Raw genomic sequence first — 23,540 nt, forward strand, 5'->3', positions numbered from 1 at the left:
AATTTGCATTCAACAGGCACAGACTTAAAGAGGATGGGTACAAGTTTATTACAGCTCAGAACCTTGATTTAAACAAGACATAAGGGAAGAGGAAATTTATAGCATCAAAGTAAATACACAGTCAACAAACACAGTGATCAATAAAGACGTAAGAAATAAACAAACAAACAAGATACACCATACAGCATCACCATTCTAAGAAAGTACCAACCCCTGAGTTGCTTGTCTGGGAGAATCCCAAGGCACAGCCATTCAGGTCTCAGAATGGGAGGGTCCCAAGCAAGGTATACGTTCTCTCCTGGTTGAGATTCTCAAAACCCCTTTCCCACTAACGGGTTTTTAATAGGCTGAGAACAAAGAAGACACTACGATAAGCATTCTCATTTGATATGTGATTCTTGAAGCAGCTTTCCAAGTGCTTCATTTCAAAGGATCCACCAAGGAGAATATTTGTCCATTCCTTTGGGATGATTGCATTTACTCAGGGAACTGGCCAGGTTTCCAAGGCAAACATAGGTTACCAATAAAGGAAACTTAATAATTGATGCATAGAGAGGATGGTCTTCCCTTCCTGTGCTTCCTGGCATCCCATTAGACAACTACAATCTTCTCAGCAAAAAGTTAAAACATGGGACATGGCCAAGATTCCCTACTCACTCGGATTCTTTACAGGGAACTGCGAGAAAGCTTTTGGAAGAACAATGATACAGCCTTCCTGTGATCCCAGATAACTTTCCAGAATTGGGGATGTGAACCACTGCCAAATCACCCTGATTCATTGGCTAAGGCAGCAAATAGCTAATAGTGAGAAACGGTGTAAATGGGAACTGAATAGGAAATGTGCTGTTACCCTTCCTGGCTAACCAGCAATGCATTAGCTCAGCATTTGAAAACCTTGGAAAATATTCCAAACCAAAAATGATTTTAAGCAAGGCTTGAAAGTTGAAATGACAAGTCCTTTACTGGCTGCTGTGGACAAAGAGTCAAAGATTCAGAAGTGAATGACTCTGCCTTGGCTAATTTTCCTTCAAGACCTTGAATTAAGGAGCTCTATTAATAACTGATTAATTCATTAAGAAGCTCTATTTTTTTTTACTAGACTTCCCTTTTTTGGGGGGAGAAGAGTGAAACACTCCCCTCTCTCCCTCTGCTCAACCCTGGGCATCGTTGCACTGTTCCCATATGCTAGCTAGAATTGGGGAGATGTAAGTAGATGAGCTTGTACGAGGCCCTGAGCTGCACAGTGTTTCAGAGTGTTACTGAGCATCCTGGGGCAGAATTCCCTTTTAGACACCTTTTAGCCTTCCTTCTACCTTAACCCATCATATATCCTATGGTCTGGCCACTTATAACTTTTTTATTTAACCAGATATTAAGGCTACTTTGACTTTTGCTGTCAATAAAGATTTTGAGAGTCAAAACAATTCTCTGTCTCCTTTTCTGAAAAAATGACTGAACATCATACTTGTGATAGTTGTGTCCAGATTTGGAGGTGACCTTGTGAATTTAAGAAGTCCAGAGATCTCAAATCAATCTGGTGGAGTTGACTGGTGGTAAAGGAAGTTTCTGCTTCAGAGAAGTTGACCACTGGTAAGGGAAAGAGGCTAAGCCCTACTGTCAATTTAGCCATCTCACAAGCTATTTTATGTTCCAATGTTTATAACAGCTATAGAGGAAAAGTTATTGATAATGTACATTATGAGGCTCTTGTGTCTTTTAGCATTTCTTTTATGTGTAGGAAATAAATACCTGTCCCATAATTGATTCATATTGTACATTGAGTACCTTTCCACTTCCTCTTTTTGGGAGATAAAACCCAAGCTTTGAGCAATTCCTCTATCTCTTCTTGGTACCAAAGTTAGGGATAACCAAAGATTGTGAGGAAAAGTCTGTTCTTCCTTCCAAGTGGTTAACTCCTCACAAGGACTCCATTCAGATGGTGTGTGAGATAGAGGGAAAGTGATGGGAGAGGTCCAGAGTAGAGGAGTCCTTTAGTGGAGGAAGGAAAGGGAGTGAATGCTCTAGATAGCCCCTCAAGATTCTTCTTATTGCTAGGATAGTCTAGTGCCCAACTTCTTAAACTGTGGTTCACACTCCCATATAGGGTCTCATAACTGAATGTGAAGTTGATTTATTGTCAGTAAATGTTTGATTTGTAAATAGGTATATATACCTATACTTAGGGTCACATAAAAATTTCTCAGGCAAAAAGGGACATGAGTGGGAAAAGTTGAAGAAGTGCTGGCTGGTGTGCTTACTCAAAAAGGAAATGAAGTAAATTTGGAATGACTTATTCTAGTGAATCCATGCTAGGTCCCAGTGGTCATTGCCTACATGCCTAAGTGTTCAAAAAGCATATAACTTAATAATCTGTTACACGATTTTATAAGGAACCAACACTGTTTTCATGATGTCACTTTTTCCTTATTTTTTTAAAGAAAAGAAAGACATTTGTTTATTTTCTGTTCATGGTAAGCCTTTTATTCCACAAATTTCCTGAAAGATTACAAATAGCTCTGAAGTAACACCTGTAATTTTTGCAAAATATAGCAAGAGTATCTTTCATTTAGGACAAAACTATTTATTAGGGGCTGCTTAGTGTATAAGTAAAACACTGAAATTCAGCATGTCTAAAAATGAACTTGCCTGCTGATCCCATGTTGGCATTCTTTCCCAACTGTTCGATTCTTATGAAATGGGTACTTACCATTTTCCCATTCTCCTAGGCTAACAATCTAAGAGTCTTCCCTAGTGCCTAACACAGTCTTCTGTACACAATAGTCACTTGCAGATGTTTTAGCCTATTGAATAGATCCCTGATTCTTTCCTGTTCTTTTTCCCTTCAATTCAAACTGTCCCCAACTCTTTCAATTTTTCCCCTTCAAAATGTCTTTCAGATTTACCTTTTCCTCTTTCAACTTTCACAGCAGACAGCGAAGCTGGTGACTTTGCACAGCTCTTCTTCACTTAAATTCACTTGCATCACATCCTTAATGCCATTGTCCTCTTCAAGAATGAAGGACAAACAACAATAACACCAGTTTAGTTAAGGCTGTCACCACATTATTGCTGAATTAAAGGATAATGGTCTCTTGCTCCAGCAAAGATCTCATAATTTTGCTATCATCCTCAAGAACTCACAATGGCTCCCTTTTGCTTCACACAAATCCAAGATGCTCTACCTGGCTTTTTCCTCCCATAATCTGGCACTAATATTCTTATCTTGTCTCATGACCCACTACTTCCCAGCACCCAGTTTTCTTTACTCATATCAAGTCCTTTATGCAGATTATGCTCATCTCCACCTTTGGGCCTTTACTTATGCTGTTCCATCTGCCTGATATGCCCTCTTTTCTCTCCTACCTATACATATATAAATCCAAACTAATTTTTAAACTCAGTTTCCACTACCTCCATGAAGCTTTTTCTGATCATTTGAACCTACACTGATCTCCTTTCTCTGAATTCCTAATAGCTTTAAAGTTTCTCTACATGAAATAATGTGGGATAGTGAAGAGAGCACTGCATTTAGAATTTAGAGACGCCGTGAAGGGTTTCAGAGGGAAGAGGGTCAGATGGTCATAAGACATGGTCCAAGACATTACTGAACTTTTATTCTAGCTGGGATAGAATAAAAATTTCTGAAACAATTAGAAGTAAGTACTAAACTGTGTGATAATCCTTTAAAGATGTTAGGAATTCAGAAAAAAGAGATTAGTGTAGATTCAACTGCTACTTGTTTCTATGATCTTGGGCAAGTCACTTTCCCTATTGGAACCTCAGTTTCCTCATCTGTAAAACAGGGAGGCTACACTAGCTGATCTGTAAAATTCCTTCCAGCTCCAAAATCCTATAATAACCAATTAATCAATAATCAATCAAAAAATTATTAAGTACCTATCATGTGCCAGAACATAATAGTGCTCAATAAATCCTTGATGGATTGATGGTCTATTTGAGCTGGCACAGCAGGGTCAACCAGAAAACACAGCACCTGTTCACCCAGAGGTGGTGGTAGAGGTACTGCTCATCCATCTATCCACACCAGGAAGTAATGTGGGCAAGAGGCTGAGAGCCAGATCAGCCTGCCACGAAGGGTTGACCAACCTGTTGGGGCCCCTTCTGTCTCTGCCATAATTATAACTGTTCTAGTTAACTCTGGGCCCCACAGCTGCAGGAAGTATCTTATGTAATCATCTTCAATTCCCCTTAGGGGAGGGCAGGCTCAGCTTGGGACACAGAATAGCAGTCTTCACACTGAACAGAGTAAGGTTTGCAACATTTCACACCCTTCAGTGTAGTTGGGTGGATCTAGGGTGTTTCAGTCAATAGGCTGAAGAAAGAGCCAAGAAACAGAAGTTGGGGGAGTTGGGAAGTGAAGAGAAAGCCCAGAAAAAAAAAAAAGACCAAGGATCTTTAGTGGATACCGAAAGACAAAAGACAACGCACCAGATTCGGCCCAGAAACTTTCTCTAGAAAGATCTCTCCAATAACACACCCTCTCTGGAAGTCACTCACCTTTAATGTCAGTCTTGACTCACCTGCCCAGAGCCAGCTTTGTTTAGGAGAGGCCTTTAGCCTCAGGCATTGTTCTAAGGGCCCAACCCAAGACTGGGGGCAGTCAAGAACTCCCCCTCCCTGACATAACTATAAACACTAGAGATTAGAGATTTTTTTTCTTCATACTTCTTTGATCTCTTACCTTCAGCTTACGAAACTCATAATATGGGGCAAATAAGAAACCTATACCTACAGAAAGAGAAGTTTAAGATGGGAGGAGAACAGGATATTAAAAAACAGAAACCAAAGGCAAAGGAAAGAAAGACCAAATTTAAAAGAAACCTAGACCCCAACTAACTCTGTTGAAGATGAAAAAAATGCTAATGGACAGCTAAATGGTGCAGCAGATAGAGCACCAGCAAAACAAATTCCTGTATTAACCATGTCAAAAAATATATATATATATGCTTCAATTTGCACTCTGACCTCATCATCCGGATATCTGGAAATGAGTAACATGGTTCATCATGAGTTTTCTGGAATTGTGGTTGATCAATGCATAGATAGATCCTGCTTGCTTTAATATGCAAATATTTTGTTATTTCTGATTTATGTATGTTACACACACACACAACACTATACAACACATACACACAAATGTATGCTTCTTGAGGACAAGGATTATTTAATTCTTCTCTTTTCTTTTCTTTCTTTTTTCTTTTCTTTTCTTTTTTTTGGTTGTTTTTGTCTTTGTATCTCTAATCCTTAAAACAATGTCTGGCATATAGTAGGCACTTAATAAATGCTTGCTACTTGCTTGGCCACAATAATTAAGAAGTTTTTCTTTGAGTTAAATTGAAATATGCTTCTTTTCTCTATGTATTTGTCCCTCCCCTATTAAAATGTAAGCTCATTAGGATTGTTTTATTTCTTACACATATATTGCCAGCACCTATCCCTAAAACTAGTACATAGTAGATGATTAACAAATGATTTTTATTTGATTGATTAATAGGATCTTCAGGAAAGCCCTGGTGCCTGTCCAACTAGTGTCTCTGACTCAGAGCCATAATAAGGAATTTTTGCAGCTGGGGCTAGTATGAACAATGAATAATCACAAAATATACCCTATGGACAAGAAGAACAAAATGTATTCATGAATGAGAACCAGTATATTGTTCCACTGTGGGGAGAAAAAGTCCAGAGGTAAAAAAGGAAGAAGGGTTCCTATCAGTATACCTCCAGGTAGCTTCCTATTTTAATTAATTAGTCTAAGTAGTTCTTAAACTCTAGTTTTCACACAGCGGTGGAGAGCCTCTAAATTTAGCACCTTCTAAATTTGTTGCCCTGGAGCAAAGCGCTGATCTCCTTTCCCTACTTATACGTCTTCTCCAACCAATACTCCAATTTTATAGCCCCACACTCATACCAGGTCCAGCTTCTGTCTGTCTGTATATAAAATTCATTCCGCACATGGATGGAAATGGCCAGATAGAAACCTGTGAGGACAACAAACTATATTTTTGTCAGCTGCCTCCCATGCCAGGTCTGGCTAAGAAAGACTGGTTTGGATCCAAGTAGAGATGTCTTTCTGTTCAATGGACCAGCTGCAGAGCTGACGATGACTCCCTGGACATAGGAGCCTCCTGGCAAGGCGAGATGGAGGATTTGAGTGTATCCAGCCTGTTGGAACTGGAGGGGATGAGATGGAGTCTGAAGGCCTTGGGTGCTTTCTGACCTCCTGGGAATGTCCCCGTCAGGGGCGGCGCTGTCTGCGATGCGTCAGGGAAGCCTTCAGGGCCCTTAGGATCTCCCCGTGGTTGTTCTGAACATTGTAAGCATTGAGGTAAAGCAGCCGGTCAAAATCATCCCCACTGTAAGTCATGTTGGCCAGGGAATACGGAGACAGGAAACTCGTGAGGTCGACTTGGCCTCCTGTAAGCTCCTCCGGTGTGCGCTTGACACCTGTGCACAGGAGAGAGATGGGTAGGGAGATTTCCCAAAGCCTGACGATGCTGGGAAGCTGGTTAGGATAAGACCCCTGAGAATCCAATTAGGGAAATCCAATTAGAACTAATTAGGATAAGAGCTCTGGGAATTCAATTAGGGAACCCCTAAGGAGCAGAGAGAGAAATAAGATTTCTAGGCACCGGGACTAATACGGTGGCCATGCACAATAAACCCCTTGCATTCTTTCCAGTTTTCTTTGTCCATGAAAATAATGATTCCATATGCTGCTAATAGATCACTAGGTGACACAGCGCATAGAGCACCGGTTAGGGGGACTTGAATTTAAATCCAGACTCAGACACTTGAGACTTATTAACTGTGTGAGCCTTGCCTCCCCCTCCCTCCAAAAAAAAAAAAAAATAGATCACTATCTCATCAATTTCCTTCTATTTGCAGATGGAATCCATCCTTCACATAAATGCCAAAATGATTTTCCTAAAGGACACATCTGACCGTCTCATTTTATTCCTCAGTTAAATCTCAGTGGTACCCTGTTATTTCTAGATTCAAATACAACCTCTTCTGTTTGCCACTGACAATTCTGAAAAATGAGAGAGTTAGGCTCCATGGCCTTCAAGGTCCTTTCTAGCTCTAAATTTCTCCTATGCTCTAGTGCTCTACCTCCCCAAATCCCAAATGATCTCATACTGATTTTGTGAATATTTCATTTGTTTATGTGTATGTAAACATACATACATGTATATAAATATATATATATATATATGCATGGCATATTATAGGTGCTTAATAAATGCTAATTGATTGATCCACTGCACTCAAACTGCTTACCTAACCACCCAGGAAAAACCAGCATCTTCCAGAAGGGACAGCCCCTCTGCCCAGAGTAGGATATTATAGTTCTAACCCTTGTTTCCGAACCAAAATTTTCTGTTCAGCTCAGAAAATCCTAGATTTAGAGTTAGCAGTAATTGATCCAATCCTTTCATTTCAGTTGAGGAAAGGGAAACCTAGAAAGCTCATTCCACTGCTAGTATCAAAGGCGATGTTCAAATCCAGGGCTTCCTGACCCCAGGCCAGTATTCTCTCTATTAGGGCAGGCTGCCTCCTCTGCTTCTTATGGAAGAATAGCTTACTCAGGGACAGGGACAGAGGCCTTCCTGGTCAAGGGGAAGGCAAGGCTGGGGTCGACGGACGGGAGAGAGGTTGGGGTTTCCTTACCGGGGGCCGAGTGTTCTCTGAAGGAAAGGTTGACCAAGGGGAAATGCAGCACCGTGGGGGCTTCGGGGCAGTCAGGGTCGGAGAAGATGTGGCACTCCTTAGGCTGCAGGCGTTCCTCCGGGCTCAACTCCACTCTAGGGAAAGGGATGCCCTGCCCTCGGCAATAAATCTCCATCTGCTCCAGCGTCTGGGGAGAGAGGGGTGTTGGGGCAGGGACCGGCTCAGGATTGTAGCACTAGAGCTAACAGGGACCGCAGAGACCATCCGGTCCAAACTTCTCATTTTACAAATAAAGGAACAGTAGGCCCAGAGAGATGGGGTCATTTGCCCAAAGTAACACAGAGTATAAGGTAGGACTCGAACCCAGTTCCTCTGACTTCAGAGTCAGTACTCTTTCCATTATACCACAGAAAATCTAGCCTAATTTCTTTATTGTACCAATAAGGAAACTGAGGTCCAAGAGGAACAGTGGCCTCTCCAAGGTTATAAAAATAGTTACGAATTATGATAATAAATTATTATATATCAATAACTATAACAATTATTATATATTACAATAAACTGTTATATGTTATATCTATATTACATGATACAAAATATATAATATAAATATGTATGTAATAATATATAATTGTATTATACTAAATCAATATATTACATAGTATAATCATATATTATAATTCCAACATATAATACTATATATGATCATATATTATCTTTTTATATATTACATATATTACAATATAAGTTATATTTATTTTTATATAATTTTATACATTTTATATTATATATAATTTATATAATAAATTTATATCTATGACTATAGATAATATATAATTTATATAATAAATAATAATTTATTACATAATAATTGTAATATTTAACTATAATTCATTACATCAATAGATTATTCTATATAATAATTAGAACATAACTTATATTATAATAATAAAGTATATAATAATTACAGTATATAATTACTATTATATATCATAATAATAAATAAATAAAATTAGGAAATAAAAGACAGAGCCAGAGTTCCTGATTCACATCAGAACTATGAGCCCCATTTTAGATTGGATTTAGCTACTACTTTAAGAAGGACAAACAATTAGTTCAACAATTTTAGAAAATGCCTAGTTTACATTTCAGCTCAAATTGGTTCTCTTGGTTTACAAACAAAAATTATTTCGGTTTGATCCAAGAGTTGCAGTGGGAAAGGAGTGTGAGATTTGCACTCAGAAGACCTCAAATTCTGTCTCATTTACTAGTTCTTTAGGACCCCAAGTATATAGGTATATTAAATAGATATACAAACATTTACCAATATTAAATCATAATTTCTTAACTCCCATAATCAGTTATAGGGTCAAGTTTAGGAAGCTTTGCTTTAGCAGAGAGTGTGTCATTTGCTCTCTCTGAAGCCCTAAAGCCTCTGGATATGTAACAAGCATTACCATGTGCATTATCTAATTCCAGAGTTATGGTGAAGATTAAATGAGATGAAATTATAGTTAGCTTTATAAACCCTAAATCCCTCTGTATGTAAAAACAGATACTGTCATCAAACAGGGCCCAATTTAAAACAGTGTTGGGGTCTGATCCATTACTCACTCTGATGGATTACTTCAGCTTGATTGATTAGTGTAATCCATTTCCTGCTTTGGTTAATCTAGCAGTAGTTAATAATAACTCACATTTTTTTTTTAATAGACTTGAAGTTTTGTAAAGAGCTTTCTTCATAGCATACTTCCCTGGGAGGGAAGTATTGTGACTACTATTATCTCTGTTTTATGGATAAGACCTGGAGTGGTTTAAAAACCTGCCCAGTGACAAGTTGCAACCATTCCCAATAAGATCAGGAGTGAAACAAGGTTGCCCACTATCATTGTTACTATTTAATATTGTATTAGAAATGCTAGCTTTGGCAATAAGAATTGAGAAAGAGATTAAAGGAATAAGAATAGGCAATTAGGACACCAAATTATCACTCTTTGCTGATGATATGATGGTATACTTAGAGAACCCCAGAGATTCTACTAAAAAGTTATCAGAAACAATCCACACCTTTAGCAAAGTTGCAGGATACAAAATAAACCCACAAAAGTCATCAGCATTCTTATATATCACTAACAAAACCCAACAGAATACAAAGAGAAATTCCATTTAAAGTAACTACTGATTGTATAAATATTTAGAAATTTATCTGCCAAGGGAAAATCAGAAACTTTATGAGCAAAATTACAAAACACTTTCTACACAAATTAAGTCTGATCTAACCAATTGGAAAAATATTAAATGCTCTTGGATTGGGCAAGCAAATATAATAAACATGACAATACTACCTAAACTAATCTATTTATTTAGCGCTATACCAATCTGACTCCCAAAAAACTATTTTAATGACCTAGAAAAAATAACAACAAAGTTCATATGGAAAAAGAAAAGGTCAAGAATTTCAAGGGAATTAATGAAAAAAAATCAAATGAAGGTGGCCTAGCTGTACCAGATCTAAAATTATATTATAAAGCAGTGGTTACCAAAACCATCTGGTATTGGCTAAGAAATAGACTAGTTGATCAATGGAATAGGTTAGGTTCAAAGGACAAAACAGCCAATAACTTGAATAATCTAGTGTTTGACAAACCCAAAGACCCTAGTTTTGGGGATAAGAATGCATTATTTGACAAAAATTGCTGGGAAAATCGGAAATTACTATGGCAGAAACTAGGCATTGACTCACACTTAACACCGTATGCCAAGATAAGGTCAAAATGGGTTCATGACCTAGGCATAAAGAATGAGATTATAAATAAATTGAAAGCATAGGATAGTTTACCTCTCAGACCTGTGGAAGGGGAAGGAATTTATGATCAAAGAAGAACTAGAGATCACTATTGACTACAAAATAGAAAATTTTGATTATATCAAATTGAAAAGTTTTTGTACAAACAAAACTAATGCAGACAAGATTAGAAGGGAAACAATAAACTGGGAAAACGTTTTTATATTCAAAGGTTCTGATAAAGGCCTCATTTCCAAAATATACAGAGAATTGACTCTAATTTATAAGAAATCAAGCCATTCTTCAATTGATAAGTAGTCAAAGGATACGAACAGACAATTCTCAGATAAAGAAATTGAAACTATTTCTAGCCATATGAAAATATGCTCCGAGTCATTATTAATCAAAGAAATGCAAATTAAGACAACTCTGAGATACCACTATACACCTGTCAGATTGGCTAGAATGACAGGGAAAGATAATGCAGAATGTTGGAGGGGATGTGGGAAAACAGGGACACTGATACATTGTTGGTGGAATTGTGAATACATCCAACCATTCTGGAGAGCAATCTGGAATTATGCTCAAAAAGTTATCAAACTGTGCATACCCTTTGATCCAACAGTGTTTCTACTGGGCTTATACCCCAAAGAGATACTAAAGAAGGGAAAGGGACCTGTATGTGCCAAAATGTTTGTGGTAGCCCTGTTTGTAGTGGCTAGAAGCTGGAAAATGAATGGATGCCCATCAATTGAGAATGGTTGGGTAAATTGTGGTATATGAACATTATGGAATATTATTGTTCTGTAAGAAATGACCAGCAGAATGAATACAGAGAGGACTGGCGAGACTTACATGACCTGATGCTAAGTGAAATGAGCAGAACCAGGAGATCATTATATACCTCAACAACGATACTGTATGAGGATATATTCTGATGGAAGTGCATTTCTTTGACAAAGAGAAGGTCTAACTCAGTTTCAATTGATCAAGGATGGACAGAAGCAGCTACACCCAAAGAAAGAACACTAGGAAATGAATGCAAACTGTTTGCATTTTTGTCTTTCTTCCCAAGTTATTTTTACTTTCTAAATCCAATTCTCCCTGTGCAACAAGAGAACTGTTCGTTTCTACACACATATATTGTATCTAGGATACACTGCGACATATTTAACTTGTATAGAACTGCTTGCCATCTGGGAGAGGGGGTAGAGGGAGGGAGGGGAAAAGTCGGAACAGAAGTGAGTGCAAGGGATAATGTTGTAAAAAAAAAAAATACCCAGGCATGGGCTCTGCCAATAAAAAGTTATAAAAAAAATAATAAAAATAAAAAAAAAAAAACCTGCCCAGCATTACAAAGCTAGTAAATATGAGAGCCAGGAATCATTCCCAGCCAGATTTTTAGACCAGGGTTGCCACTTTGCCACCTTCACACCCACCATTTTCCTCAGGGGGAAAGGGAAGACGCATTTATAAGTTTCTACTATGTGCCAGGCACTGAGCTGAGCACTTTTTACAAGTATTTGATCCTCACAATACCCCTGGGGGATAGATGCGATTATTATGCCCATTTGGAGTGAGGGAGACTGAGACAGACAGCGGTGAAGTGATTGACTCAGAGTCATACAACTATTAAATGTCTGAGTCTGGATTTTAATAAGAATAATAAACTTAGTCAACATTATAAAGCACTTAAGTGCTTTACAAATATTATCTCATTTGGTTTTCACAACAACCCTGAGATGTAAGCGCTATTATTATCCCCATTTTACAGTGGAGGAAACTGAGACAGAACCCAGTCTTCTCTGAGAACTGAACCCAGTCTTCCTAACCTTAGAGGCCCAGCACTCTAGCTACTGTCCTCCCTAGTTCTTGCACCTACTCGGATAACAAACAGAATGGGAAGTTAAGCGATTTGCCTCCCCACCATCTCCAGCCTTAAGACTGACATCAAGACATAATGATCCCTGACTTCTTTTCCTAGCTCTGCCCTTGTTCACCTTATGACTCTTGGAAAAATTACACTGTCAGAATCATAACAGAATTGATTTAGTATTAGAGGAGACTTTAGATGCCAGATCCATTCCCTTTATTTCACAGATGAGAAAAATGAGGGACACAGAAGTTCAGTCGCACGGCTAGTGTCTGAGGTAGGATTGGAACTCTGATCTTCCAGCCCAGCACCATTTTCTACACCAAAGGTATCAAACTCATGACCAGATGGTGGGAAGAGGCTGATACAATTCACAAGTGTTGGCCCAACCAGATTAAAATGAAATTGGAAAGTGTTTTAACAAAATAAATTCTAAAATATAATACAACCTAGATAAGGTTAATTCATTGTTTTCTAAGTCAATATGCAATGAGAGCAAGGAACAGTTTCTGATGTAAAATGTGTATCTTGTTGCCTCTCTGGACCATATCCATTCCTATAGGTTTGACCACTCACTTTCCCCTCACCCCCAAATTCTTAGCCTGGAGACCTGACAAAAGACCTCATGTCAGAGGGTCTAAATGGACCCTCACCCTTCTTGGGGTATCAGGGGTAGTTTCTTAGTCAATAGCACAGCTTCACCTCAGAAGCCTAATGTAAGCTGGGAGTCCCAAGAGGAAAATGGGGGTGGTGGTCTCCACCTGGTTCATAGAGACTGAGAGAAAGTACCTCAAAGGGAGAGTTGAGGGAATAGCCAAATGAGAGGATGAGGTCTGGGCTCCGACCTGCCCTCAATAAGAGCGGACAGCTTGTGTTGATGAAGTAGGCAGCATCTACCAGGCAGAGCTGGGGTTGCAGAGGGGTCAGCTGGCTGGGGTCAGCATCTAGGTGGCAATCTAGGTGGGGGAAGACATGAAAATTAGGGATAAAGAAACATGACCCAAACTTGCCTCAAAGACCCATCCCCTGCCTATTTCATACTAATTTTGCCCCAACCTCCTCATTTTGCTTTGGTCTAATGTAGGTTCTTATTAATTTGAGCATTACTCCAACACTCAAAAACCCACAAGCAGGAGGCCAGATGCCCTCAGAGCTTTCATGACTTGGAAATCTCCAGCCCAGAACAGGAGCTCAGACTTTGGCCTCCTCCAGCCTATTCTGGCAGCTTTTCTTAGGTGGCAGGAGAACAGCTGGGCCCTCACCACCCCAGGTGCAGAAGTTTCTCTGGCCAGAGTAGTCCTGGTGCAGATGAAGGCCTCTCAGGAAATTATGACATTGGTGATGAAGAGGCCGCCCAGTCAAGAGGCCCTGAAGAGCCTGGGTGAGAGCAGTTCTAGGTGACAGCCATGACATCTCAATCCAGGAGGTCTTCCGAGAGCCAGGTGGTTCCTTTTCTGTATCCAGAGACACCCAGAAAAAAAGAAATTCCTAATGTTTCTGGGGCTCTTGGGAGTCCTGAACCCTAGTTGGTTTTTGTTTGTTTGTTTTGCTTTGCTTTTTTTCAATAATATTTTATTTTTCCAAATGTAAGTAAAGATAGTTTTCAACATTCATTTTTTAGCTTTTTTTAATTTTTGGCAACACATTTGGGATTAAGTGACTTGCCCAAGATTACATAGCCAGTAAATATTAAGTCTTGAGGCTGAATTTGAATTCATATCCTCCTGACTTTAGGACCAGTACTCTATCTAGTGCATCATCTAGCTGCCCCCAATATTCTTTTTTTTAAGATTTTGCATTTCAAATTTTTTCTCTCTCCCTCTTTTACTTTCCCCTGCCCAAGACAGCAAGCAATTTGATATTAGTTATTCATGCACAATACTTTTAAACATATCACTATATTTGTCATGTTGTACAAGAAAAAAATCAGACCAAAAGGGAAAAAACCACCAGAAAAAAAAAAGCAAACAAACAAACAAAAGGTGAAAATAATATGCTCTGATCCACATTCAGTCTCCATAATTCTCTCTCTGGATGCAGATGGCATTTTCCATCCCAACTCTATTGGAGTTCCTAGTTTTGCTTCATTGAGCCTGGCAAATTCCACCTCTCTCCTTGCCCTGTCTCTTCAGTCCTTTCAGCCATAACATCCAATGTTTATCAGAAACATGTCCCAACAAGCCATTTATCACATCATCACCTATCCAAAGCCCCAGCCTTTCCCTCAATGTCTCTGGTTCTTACCAATGTTTCTGGTCTTATCCCGGATATGCTGCTTCCAGGTTTCTTCCGAGCTGGTGAGGTCATACCAGGCATCCATCAAATTCACAGAGAAAATGTTACTCCATATGCCTGAGGAGAGCCCCAGACCGACCCACCCGCAGGGGAAAACAAGGTCAGTTCCAAGCTCTAAGCTTTTCTATCCAGAGCAAGGAAATGGCACCCCTCTCCCCTAACCTCAGGCCATTAAGAGTAAACTCTTAGTGGTCTAATAGGAAACAAGTCCACCATTTTGCTTTGGGCTTTCCTTCTCCCAGAAAATAAAAGACCTCCTGGATGTTAAATACTCCCTTTCTGCTTTTGCTGATCTGATCCAAAACAGTCATAGGACTGGGTCATAGATGTAGGTTCTGGAAGAGCTACTCAGAGACTAATCCAAACTTCTCCTTTTACAGGTAAGAAAACTGAGGTTCAGAGAAGAAAAATTGGTTGCTTGGGGTTATATGTCAGAGTTGAGATTAGAAACAAGACCATAGGATTTGAAAGGGACTTCAGAAGGCATGTAGTCATATACACACCCTCATTTTACAGCTGAGGAAACTGAGGCTCTAGGGGCTTGTGACCAGACCTAGGTGATCCAAATAATAAATATCAAAGGCAGGATTGAACCCAGACTCTCTGATTCCAGAACTATAGAATCTCAGAGTTAAAAAGAAGAAGACATCTAATCCAACCTAGATTTGCCCAAGAAAGCTACTCAATTTGCCTCCTTGCTCTTGGTTTCTGTGGAACCTTTTTTTTTTTTTTTTTTTTTTTGGTCTTATGTCTGATTGTGGATTCCTGTTGCACAAGGTTTGGGGTACTTCCTGGAATCAGGAAGAATCATGTGGACAAGTTACCTAACCCTTTTTGCCTTAGTTTCCTCATCTGTAAAATGAACTGAAGAAAGAATTGGCTAATCACCCCAGCATATTTGTCAAGAAATCCCCAAATGGAGTCATGAAGAATCATTCATGTTTCAAAAAAAAAAGAAAGAAAAAGAAAGAAAGAGAGAAAAAGAAAAACTGAACAAAACAAAACATAGCTACTTGGCTATGCTATATATTTCTGACCACAAGTTGCCCATAGATCTCATCTCCCCCTATCCTCCCTTCTACTCCACCATCTGGGACTGAAAAAGACAAACATCCCGCAGGGCAGAAAAATATAAGTGATGTAAAAACAAAATAAATCAATAAAACTTAAAGATTCTCCTGAGCTATAAGATCCTGTGATTGGTTCTTTCACCCTTTATGAAGGTCTTTATTATGCTATATTCTCAGAAGTTCTTTTTCCTCCTCCTAGCTCCTCTTTTTTTCCCTGTCATTTGCTTTGTTTGAAGCATATTTCTTAGCTCATTATAAAGCTTGGCTCCATCTTTTGATGAAGCTCCATTCTCTCCCATTATATGCTAAAATCCTAGCTTAGTTGTCATTAACTGTTTTGTAGCCATCTCTTGAGTTTTATTGCCTCAGCCAATTAGAAACAAGGTTCCTCATCTTTTCCTGTATTAAAATCTATGCTTCTGATAAATATGGAAATATGTTACCTATATTGGATTACTTGCTGTCTAGGGAAGGGGGGAGGGAGAGAAAGGATGAAAAACTTGGAACACAAGGTTTTGCAATGATGAATGTTGAAAACTATCTTTGTATGTATTTTGGAAAATAAAAAGCTATTATTGCATTAAAAATTAAAGTTTATGCTTCTTTTTGGTCCATTCAGTGGAATAGAACCTATTTGTTGTTCAGTTATTTCAGTTGCAACTAATTCTTGTGATCATATTTTGGGGTTTTCTTGGCAAAGATATTGGAATGATTTGATATTTCCTTCTCTAGTTCATTTTATAGATGGAGGCATATAAAGCTAAGTGACTAGTATAAAGTCACACAGATAGTAAGTGTCTGAAATTGGAACTGAACTCAGAAAGATGAGTCATCCAGATTCTAAGTCCAGTATTCTATTCACTGTGCCATCTAGCTGTCCCAGAATAGAACTTAGCACAGTACTTTATCCCTCCCAGAGGTATGCTAGAGCCAATGATTAAATTTTCAGTCTTAAAATTAATGTATCTCAGAAATCATAAATTAAGACTTAATTTATTGTTTGATTAATTGACGTAAGAAAGTAATGGAAAAAATATTGATAATACAGATTAAACTTTAAAGTATGCCATGGACACATTTGAGGAAAGGAATCGAGTTAATGGTTAAACATTTACTAGCATTACCCTTATAAGGACTTAACAAACATTTATTGAATGAAGGAAATAAGTAATTGATTGATTAATGAAAGGACTTTCTCTCTCTCTCTCTCTCTCTCTTTCTTTCTCTCTTTCTCTCTCTCTTTCTTTCTGTCTCTCTCTGTCTGTGTGTGTGTGTGTGTGTGTGTGTGTGTGTGTGTGTGTGTGTGTGTGAAAAGAAGTGTCTTGCATGCCCTGGACTTAATGAATAGCCAAACCTTTCCTGGCTCAAGATCATCAGCTCTACTCACTTTTCTAAGTTCTTTCTGATGACGACTCATCACTAACGTAGTCCCAGAAGAGAAGTAAAATTCGTCCTTTCTTACAATATGTGGTCACTTAAATTCACTGTCAATCTTCATACACATACTTCCCACCAAGATTCAGAGGAAGGTGATGTCTTCCTAGGGCTCCCTATTGCTATAGGATAAAGTCTGTACTCTTTTAAATTGGCATTAAAAGAACTTCATAATTTGACCCCTTATACCCAACATTATCTTCCACTACTCCCCTTCATGTTCAAACTAGTATTTTATAGGAACCCAGAGTAATCTAGTCTGTTGACCATTCCTTGAGCATGTCATACAAATTCCCACCTCCATCCCTTTGCTCACAAGACCCCTCTGTCTAGAATGTCTTCCCCATTATTATCTACTTGTGCAAGTCTATTCATGATCTAATAGACGTCCCCTCTCCTTGGGACTTTGCCTAAAAATTCTAGCCTGTAATGATCTTTTTCTCCTTTGAGCTTCTATAACAAATACTTGCAAAATATTATTCATAGATATTTTGGATATTTCCTGTTTATTTACTTTTTCTGCACATTTGTTCAGTCATTCAACAAAGAGTTTAAAACACTGTCCCTTCTCTCAAGTGTTTTGTGCATAGCAAGTACTTAAAAAAGGACAGTCTCTTATATTTTTTATGTCTCTAGTATCTAATATCTTTTGTATTTTGGTCCTCAGTGTCTAGGATCTGAGATTTAGAGTTGGAAGGGACATCAGGAACCATCTATGACGCTGGAGCCTCTTTCAATATAGAGACAACCAATAAATGTTAGTCACTAGGCCATCTCTCTTAGGAAGCTTTTACGCCCTGATCTTTCCATTTTGACTTCATATGTCATTTTGTTTTGTTCATCTTTAATACACTTAACATGTAATATTGGGTATTGTTATGTATCTGTATTGATGTCTTATTGCCCTACTAGATGGGAAGCTTGTGGCTTCTTAGCACACAAAGGTTTAATAAATGTTCATTGTGTAGATAATAGCAGGGTCTTGCATGACTTGAGAGCCAGGATTGGCTCCATTCTCCTTCCATTCTCTGTGTTTAGAAATCTAGCAAGGGCTAATGGCAAATGAGCCCAGATTTAGCCTTTTCCTTGGAAAACCCCCTTCCCTGATCTGCCCCTTCTATCCCAGCCAATAGCCTTCCTCTCTAGAAGCAGTCTCAAAGGTTGGGTTCTGGTTCAAAATCAGTAGCCACCTTTTCACCTTATACCTGGAATGAAGACCCTCATTGAATTCAACTTCCAAGACCCCTTACCTTCTAGGAAGCAGATCCTGGACTCTGGGAGCTTCTTCATCAATCGTCCCATGAAGAACTCAGAACCAAAAAGCTCAGAAGGGATGAAAGCCCCATATTTCAGGAAACCAATCTCATAAGGGGAGAACTCCACCCATTCTGCACAAGGAGGAAGAGACAGATATAGAAGCTGAAGAGGAGAAGAGAAAGGAAAGAAAAGGGAGGTGCTGCCCAGAACTGGGCAATGACAAAGGCTATTAACTCTGTAGGACCTACCCTCCAGAGTCTTCTTCCTGCCTCACAGGGGTCAGGTAACTGGCGCTTAAGGATTTAGGACCCCAGAGTTGATCACTTTATCCATTCCCCACATGCATCCCCATGCTCATAGAAAGCCTTATAATCTATTGGCCTACCTTACAAAATATATGTGTGTCTTTGTGTGTGGATGGATTATGAGGGAAGAGGAATGGTCAAGAAGGGAAAGGATATGGATATGAGTATGGGTGGATATGGCCATCACTATGTTCAACCACTTATCACTTCTCCCCTGAACTCTTGCAATAGCCTCCCAATTGGTATCTTTCTTAAGTTTCCCTTCTAATCTATCCTCCACAAATCTGGCAAAATTTCTAAAGCACAGGTCTGACTATGTTACTCCCCCGCTTAACAAACTTCAACAACTTCCTATTGCCTCTAAGATCAAATGTAAACTTCTCTATTTGGTATCTAAAGTTCTTCACAGCCAGGCCCCAATCTACCTTTATGGACTGATTATAAATTATTCTATTTCATATATTCTTATAGTTCATCCAAATTGGCCTTCAGTATATTTCTCACCCCCAGAACTCCTTCCCGTCTATTTATACATACATACTGTTCTCCATGGCTAGAATGCACTCCCTCCTCACCTCCAACTCTTAAGAATTCCTTGTTTCCTTCTCAAGCTTTGGTTTAGGTGCCTCTTCCTACATGAAACCTTTCCTGATCCCTATTTTCCCTGTCCCTTCCCCTCAATGCTAATGCTCTCCTTCCAAAATTAATTTGCATTTATTGTATATCTCTCTATTCTGTATAATTTATATGCATATTATCTCTTCCAATAGAATTTCTAGCATTTCCCTAAGGGCAGACTATTTCATTTTTTGTCTCCCCAGCACCTGCAACAATATGTGACATATAATAAACTCTTGATAGATGATGGATGATTGAAGGTTTGATTGTGTATTTGTGGAAGTAGAGCTTATACGTGAATCTGAAGAGATCTCAAACTCCTTGGACCAAGGGGAGGACAAGATTTTGATTGGTGGTATTTTACCTTTGAAATCCAGAGTCCCCAAATTGTTCTCTTTGACATTTAGACCAAGATATAGTGGAAGTGGATTCTGGCCCTGCTCCAGTGAGGCCCTCTGCTCTGACAACTTGTGTTCAGTTACCTGGGGAGGGAAGAATAGCAGAGATGAAAAAAAATGGCTGGGGAGTCAGTCCTATAAGGGAATGAACTCATATCTATGATAGAGAACTTGGTTGGATCTCCTTTCAAATATTGAGAGAATAAGACTAGAGAGTAGGATCTGGATGTCCCCTCTATTCTATTAATCCTTCCTCTTCCCTAGTCTAAATATCAGAATCCCTAGGGTAGAATGGAAATGATAGATACCTATAATCCTTCATCCCAAAATGGACTCTCTTTCCCATCCCCTGGTGTTTGGAGAAATGCCTCTAATTTAGAATACAAACTCTGTGGAGTAACAGGATAGCACTTTTTGATCTAAATATATACCATTTTCCCCATCAAATTCTCTTCATGCTTCAAATTTTACCTCCTCCAGGAAGCCCTAGGATCCTGAAGTAAGAAGGTGTTTCTCAGCTCCTACTAATTGCCTGCTTTCTCATTTCCAAAGCAATTTATAGCAGGATAACAATACTTAGATACCATCAAAATTTAGACCTAGAAGGGGCTTTGATGGTTTAATATAGCTCCGTCATTTTTCAGATAAGGAACCTGATGCCCAAAATAGGAAAGGGATTTGCCCAATCAAATATGTCAAAGAACCAGAGAATCTTATCATTGTAAGGGACCTCAGAGGCCAATTCATTCAATCCGTTTTTAGACAAGAGTCCACATTCCATTGTCCTTAACAAGTGGCTATACAGCCTATGCTTGAAGACCTCTAAAGGGGAGAAACATAACAAGATAAGCTTCCACATTTTCAATAGCTGCAATTGTTAGGAATCTTTTTCCTGACATCAGTTCTGAATTCCTTTCTTTCTTTCTTTTTTCTTATAGCTTTTTATTTACAAAATATATGCATGGGTAATTTTTCAACACTGACCCTTGCAAAACCTGCTCCAAATTTTCCCCTCCTTTCTCCCACCTCCTCCCATAGATGGGAGGTATTCCAATATATGTTAAAATATATGTTAAATCCAATATATGTATACATATCTATACAGTTATCTTGCTGCACAAGAAAAATCAAATCTAAAAAGAAAAAAAACTGAGAAGAAAAATAAAAATGCAAGCAAACAACAACAGAAAGAGTGAGAATGCTATGTTGTGGTCTACACTTAACTCCCACAGTCCTCTCCCTGGGTGTAGATGGCTCTTTTCATTACTGAACAAATGGAACTGGTCTGAATCAATTCATTGTTGAAGAGAGCCAAGTTCATCAGAATTGATCATCATAGTCTTGTTGCTGCCATGTATATTGTTCTATGTTCTATTACTTTGGTGCAAATTCTTTTTTCAGATTCTTCTCATGCCTTTCTAAGGAATTATCTTGTTGTCGTTCAAAAGAAACAATAGACATGCTAATTTAGAGATGTCTCCACTCTAAATATTCATATATTTGTTCCTGGCTCATAGTATAGTGTTCTGAGCTCATATTGATCTGATCAGTCACAGTCAGATACATTGTAAGCTGACATCATTTTAGTCCTCTTTAGGAACAAAGGACAATCACCACTATCATCAAGGGATTATCCAGCATCACCATATTCCTATTCTTCATCACTATCAAATTTTGTTTTCTTTACTTGGAATGGCATTTTTCATTTCTCAAGTGTACTCTTGGGAGTTCTACATTCTCATCATTCCTTTAAATTTACAATTTTTAAACTTTTTTTTCAAAGCTTCTTTCTCTGTTTCTCCTCCTAATACTTCCCATCCTGTATCTATTTTTAAATGTTAATTTCAATTATTTACTTCATTCACTTTATCCAAAGCTTTGTCTTTTCTTTTTAAAAAAAAATTCACATTAATTTTTTTCATTTTTAGTTCCAAATTTTCTCCTTCCCTTCCATCTAAATCATAGTTCCATATTAGCCATGTTGGGGTGGGGGTGGGGGAAGAAGCCAAGAAAAATAAAATCAAAAAAACCCTGCTTCAATCTGAACTTAAAGTTCATCTATTTTTTCTCTGGAGGTGGATGGCATTTTTCATCATGAGACCTTTGGAACTGATGTGGATTGTATTTAACAAAGTAACTAAATTTTTCACAATTGATTATCTTTACAAAATTACTGTTACTGTGTACAATGTTCTACTGATTTTTTCTCAATTCACTTTGTATCAATTCATGGAAATCTTTTTTGAATTTATCCTCTTAATCATTTCTTGTATTCCATCACAATCATATAATACAAGTTGTTCAGTCATTCCGATTGATGGGCATCCCCTTCATTTCCAGTTCTTTGCCACTACAAAAAGAACTATTCTAAACATTTTCGTACTTGCAGATTCTTTTCTTTTTCCTTTGATCTCTTTGGGATATAGAGCTAGTAATAGTTTCACTGGGCCAAAGGACATACACAGTTTTATAGCCCTTTGGGTATTTATCTTTCCTTAAACAGGATTATTTTTTCTTTTACTACTCTTAGGAAATCTATACACTTTATTTCTCCATGATTAGAGAAAGGGGGATCGATATCTTCTCTACAATTTTGATCATTTAAATCGCCCAATCGCTCTTTTCATTCAGGGATTTCAACTTATCATTTTAAAACATGCTCCTGTTTTTCCTTCTTCCACCTTTAGTTTTTTCTTTGTTTTACTTCCTTTCTTCATTCTCTAGTGTCTTCCTTCCATAAATCATTTCCTATTTATCCTGTATATAGCTTGCTTTCATGTGGTCTCTCCCATTAGATTGCCATCTGGCTAGTTCATAAGCCAATTTGAGTGTATACATGGTGCTTCTCCTGATAGATCATAAGTGCTATGAGCAAGGCTTCTGTTTTCACTCCTGTTTTTGTATCTCCTCCAATACCGAGCATAGTATGTAACATGTAGTACAAGCTTAATAAACATTTATTAATTGATAGCCTGGGTATTTCATTAAAACATGCAATTATGCACCTATGAATATGCACATCCCAGTGTATGCATGCATATATATAGTCCATAGCTAGACCTCACCTTGCCATGTAACAGGAATTCCAGAACTAGGGCCCACAGATCGACAAAGGAAGGAGGACGGCCCTCCTCAGCCCGCCTCCTTAGCTCCTGATGGAACCCTTTCATGCTCCCTGGAGAGAAGGCACCCAGCTTGCTCTTGGCCATGTTCTCTCGGGCATGGAGGATGGGCTTCTCTAGGTCTTGTTGTGACCATTCAGGATCTCCATACAAGCTAGCTAAAGTCCTGATGGATGGGGGGAGAGGGACATCTTCAAGCAGAGAGATTGATTTCACTGAACTCCTCCTCTTCCCAGAGCTTTCATTGAGGCTCCCAGCCTGGGGGGAGCAGCAAAGTGCCCCCAACTGATGGCTCTCCTGCATCATAACTGGACTGTTAGTTTCCTCTTTGTTTTCCTATCTCTCTCCTCACATTGCATCTGACTTACCCTGTATTCTATTCTCCCAGAATCATGCTCTTAGCTAACTGTCAGTTAATCTCCATTTAGATACTAACTGTAATTTTAAGATAGACCCTTTAATATTAGTATTTTTAAAAGGTACTTAAAGTGCTGTAAGAATCCATTAGGGATTTCCTTTCAAAGGAATGAATCTCTAAACAAAATTTCAGAACCTATGACAGCAAAGAGAGAAAACTATAAGGGTAAGGATCTGGGGAGTAGTTTTCTCCCAGTGCCCTTCAAATCATGCTATTTGTACCCATTCCTTCTTATGACATCCCCCTAGATCTGCCATTAATTTCTACATACTCCAT

The 23,540-nt window shown here is 38.5% G+C and overlaps 1 protein-coding gene across 1 annotated transcript in view; it reads right to left on the bottom strand.

Moving 5' to 3' along the window:
* Nucleotides 1-2,467: 2,467 nt before the first annotated feature.
* The window catches only part of PLA2G4D (phospholipase A2 group IVD), a 35,770-nt gene continuing 14,697 nt past the window's right edge, over nucleotides 2,468-23,540 (bottom strand). Inside the window, exons 13-20 of the mRNA XM_051973654.1 lie at nucleotides 22,790-23,012; nucleotides 19,691-19,808; nucleotides 18,397-18,534; nucleotides 14,592-14,699; nucleotides 13,610-13,801; nucleotides 13,137-13,303; nucleotides 7,690-7,876; nucleotides 2,468-6,465 (exon numbers count right to left, since the gene is read on the bottom strand). Of these exons, the coding sequence (XP_051829614.1) occupies nucleotides 6,257-6,465; nucleotides 7,690-7,876; nucleotides 13,137-13,303; nucleotides 13,610-13,801; nucleotides 14,592-14,699; nucleotides 18,397-18,534; nucleotides 19,691-19,808; nucleotides 22,790-23,012 (1,342 nt within the window). The 3' untranslated portion in view covers nucleotides 2,468-6,256. The remainder of the gene's footprint in view (nucleotides 6,466-7,689; nucleotides 7,877-13,136; nucleotides 13,304-13,609; nucleotides 13,802-14,591; nucleotides 14,700-18,396; nucleotides 18,535-19,690; nucleotides 19,809-22,789; nucleotides 23,013-23,540) is intronic.

This window comes from Antechinus flavipes, chromosome 2, assembly GCF_016432865.1.
Source record: "Antechinus flavipes isolate AdamAnt ecotype Samford, QLD, Australia chromosome 2, AdamAnt_v2, whole genome shotgun sequence".
Classification (NCBI taxonomy): domain Eukaryota; kingdom Metazoa; phylum Chordata; class Mammalia; order Dasyuromorphia; family Dasyuridae; genus Antechinus; species Antechinus flavipes.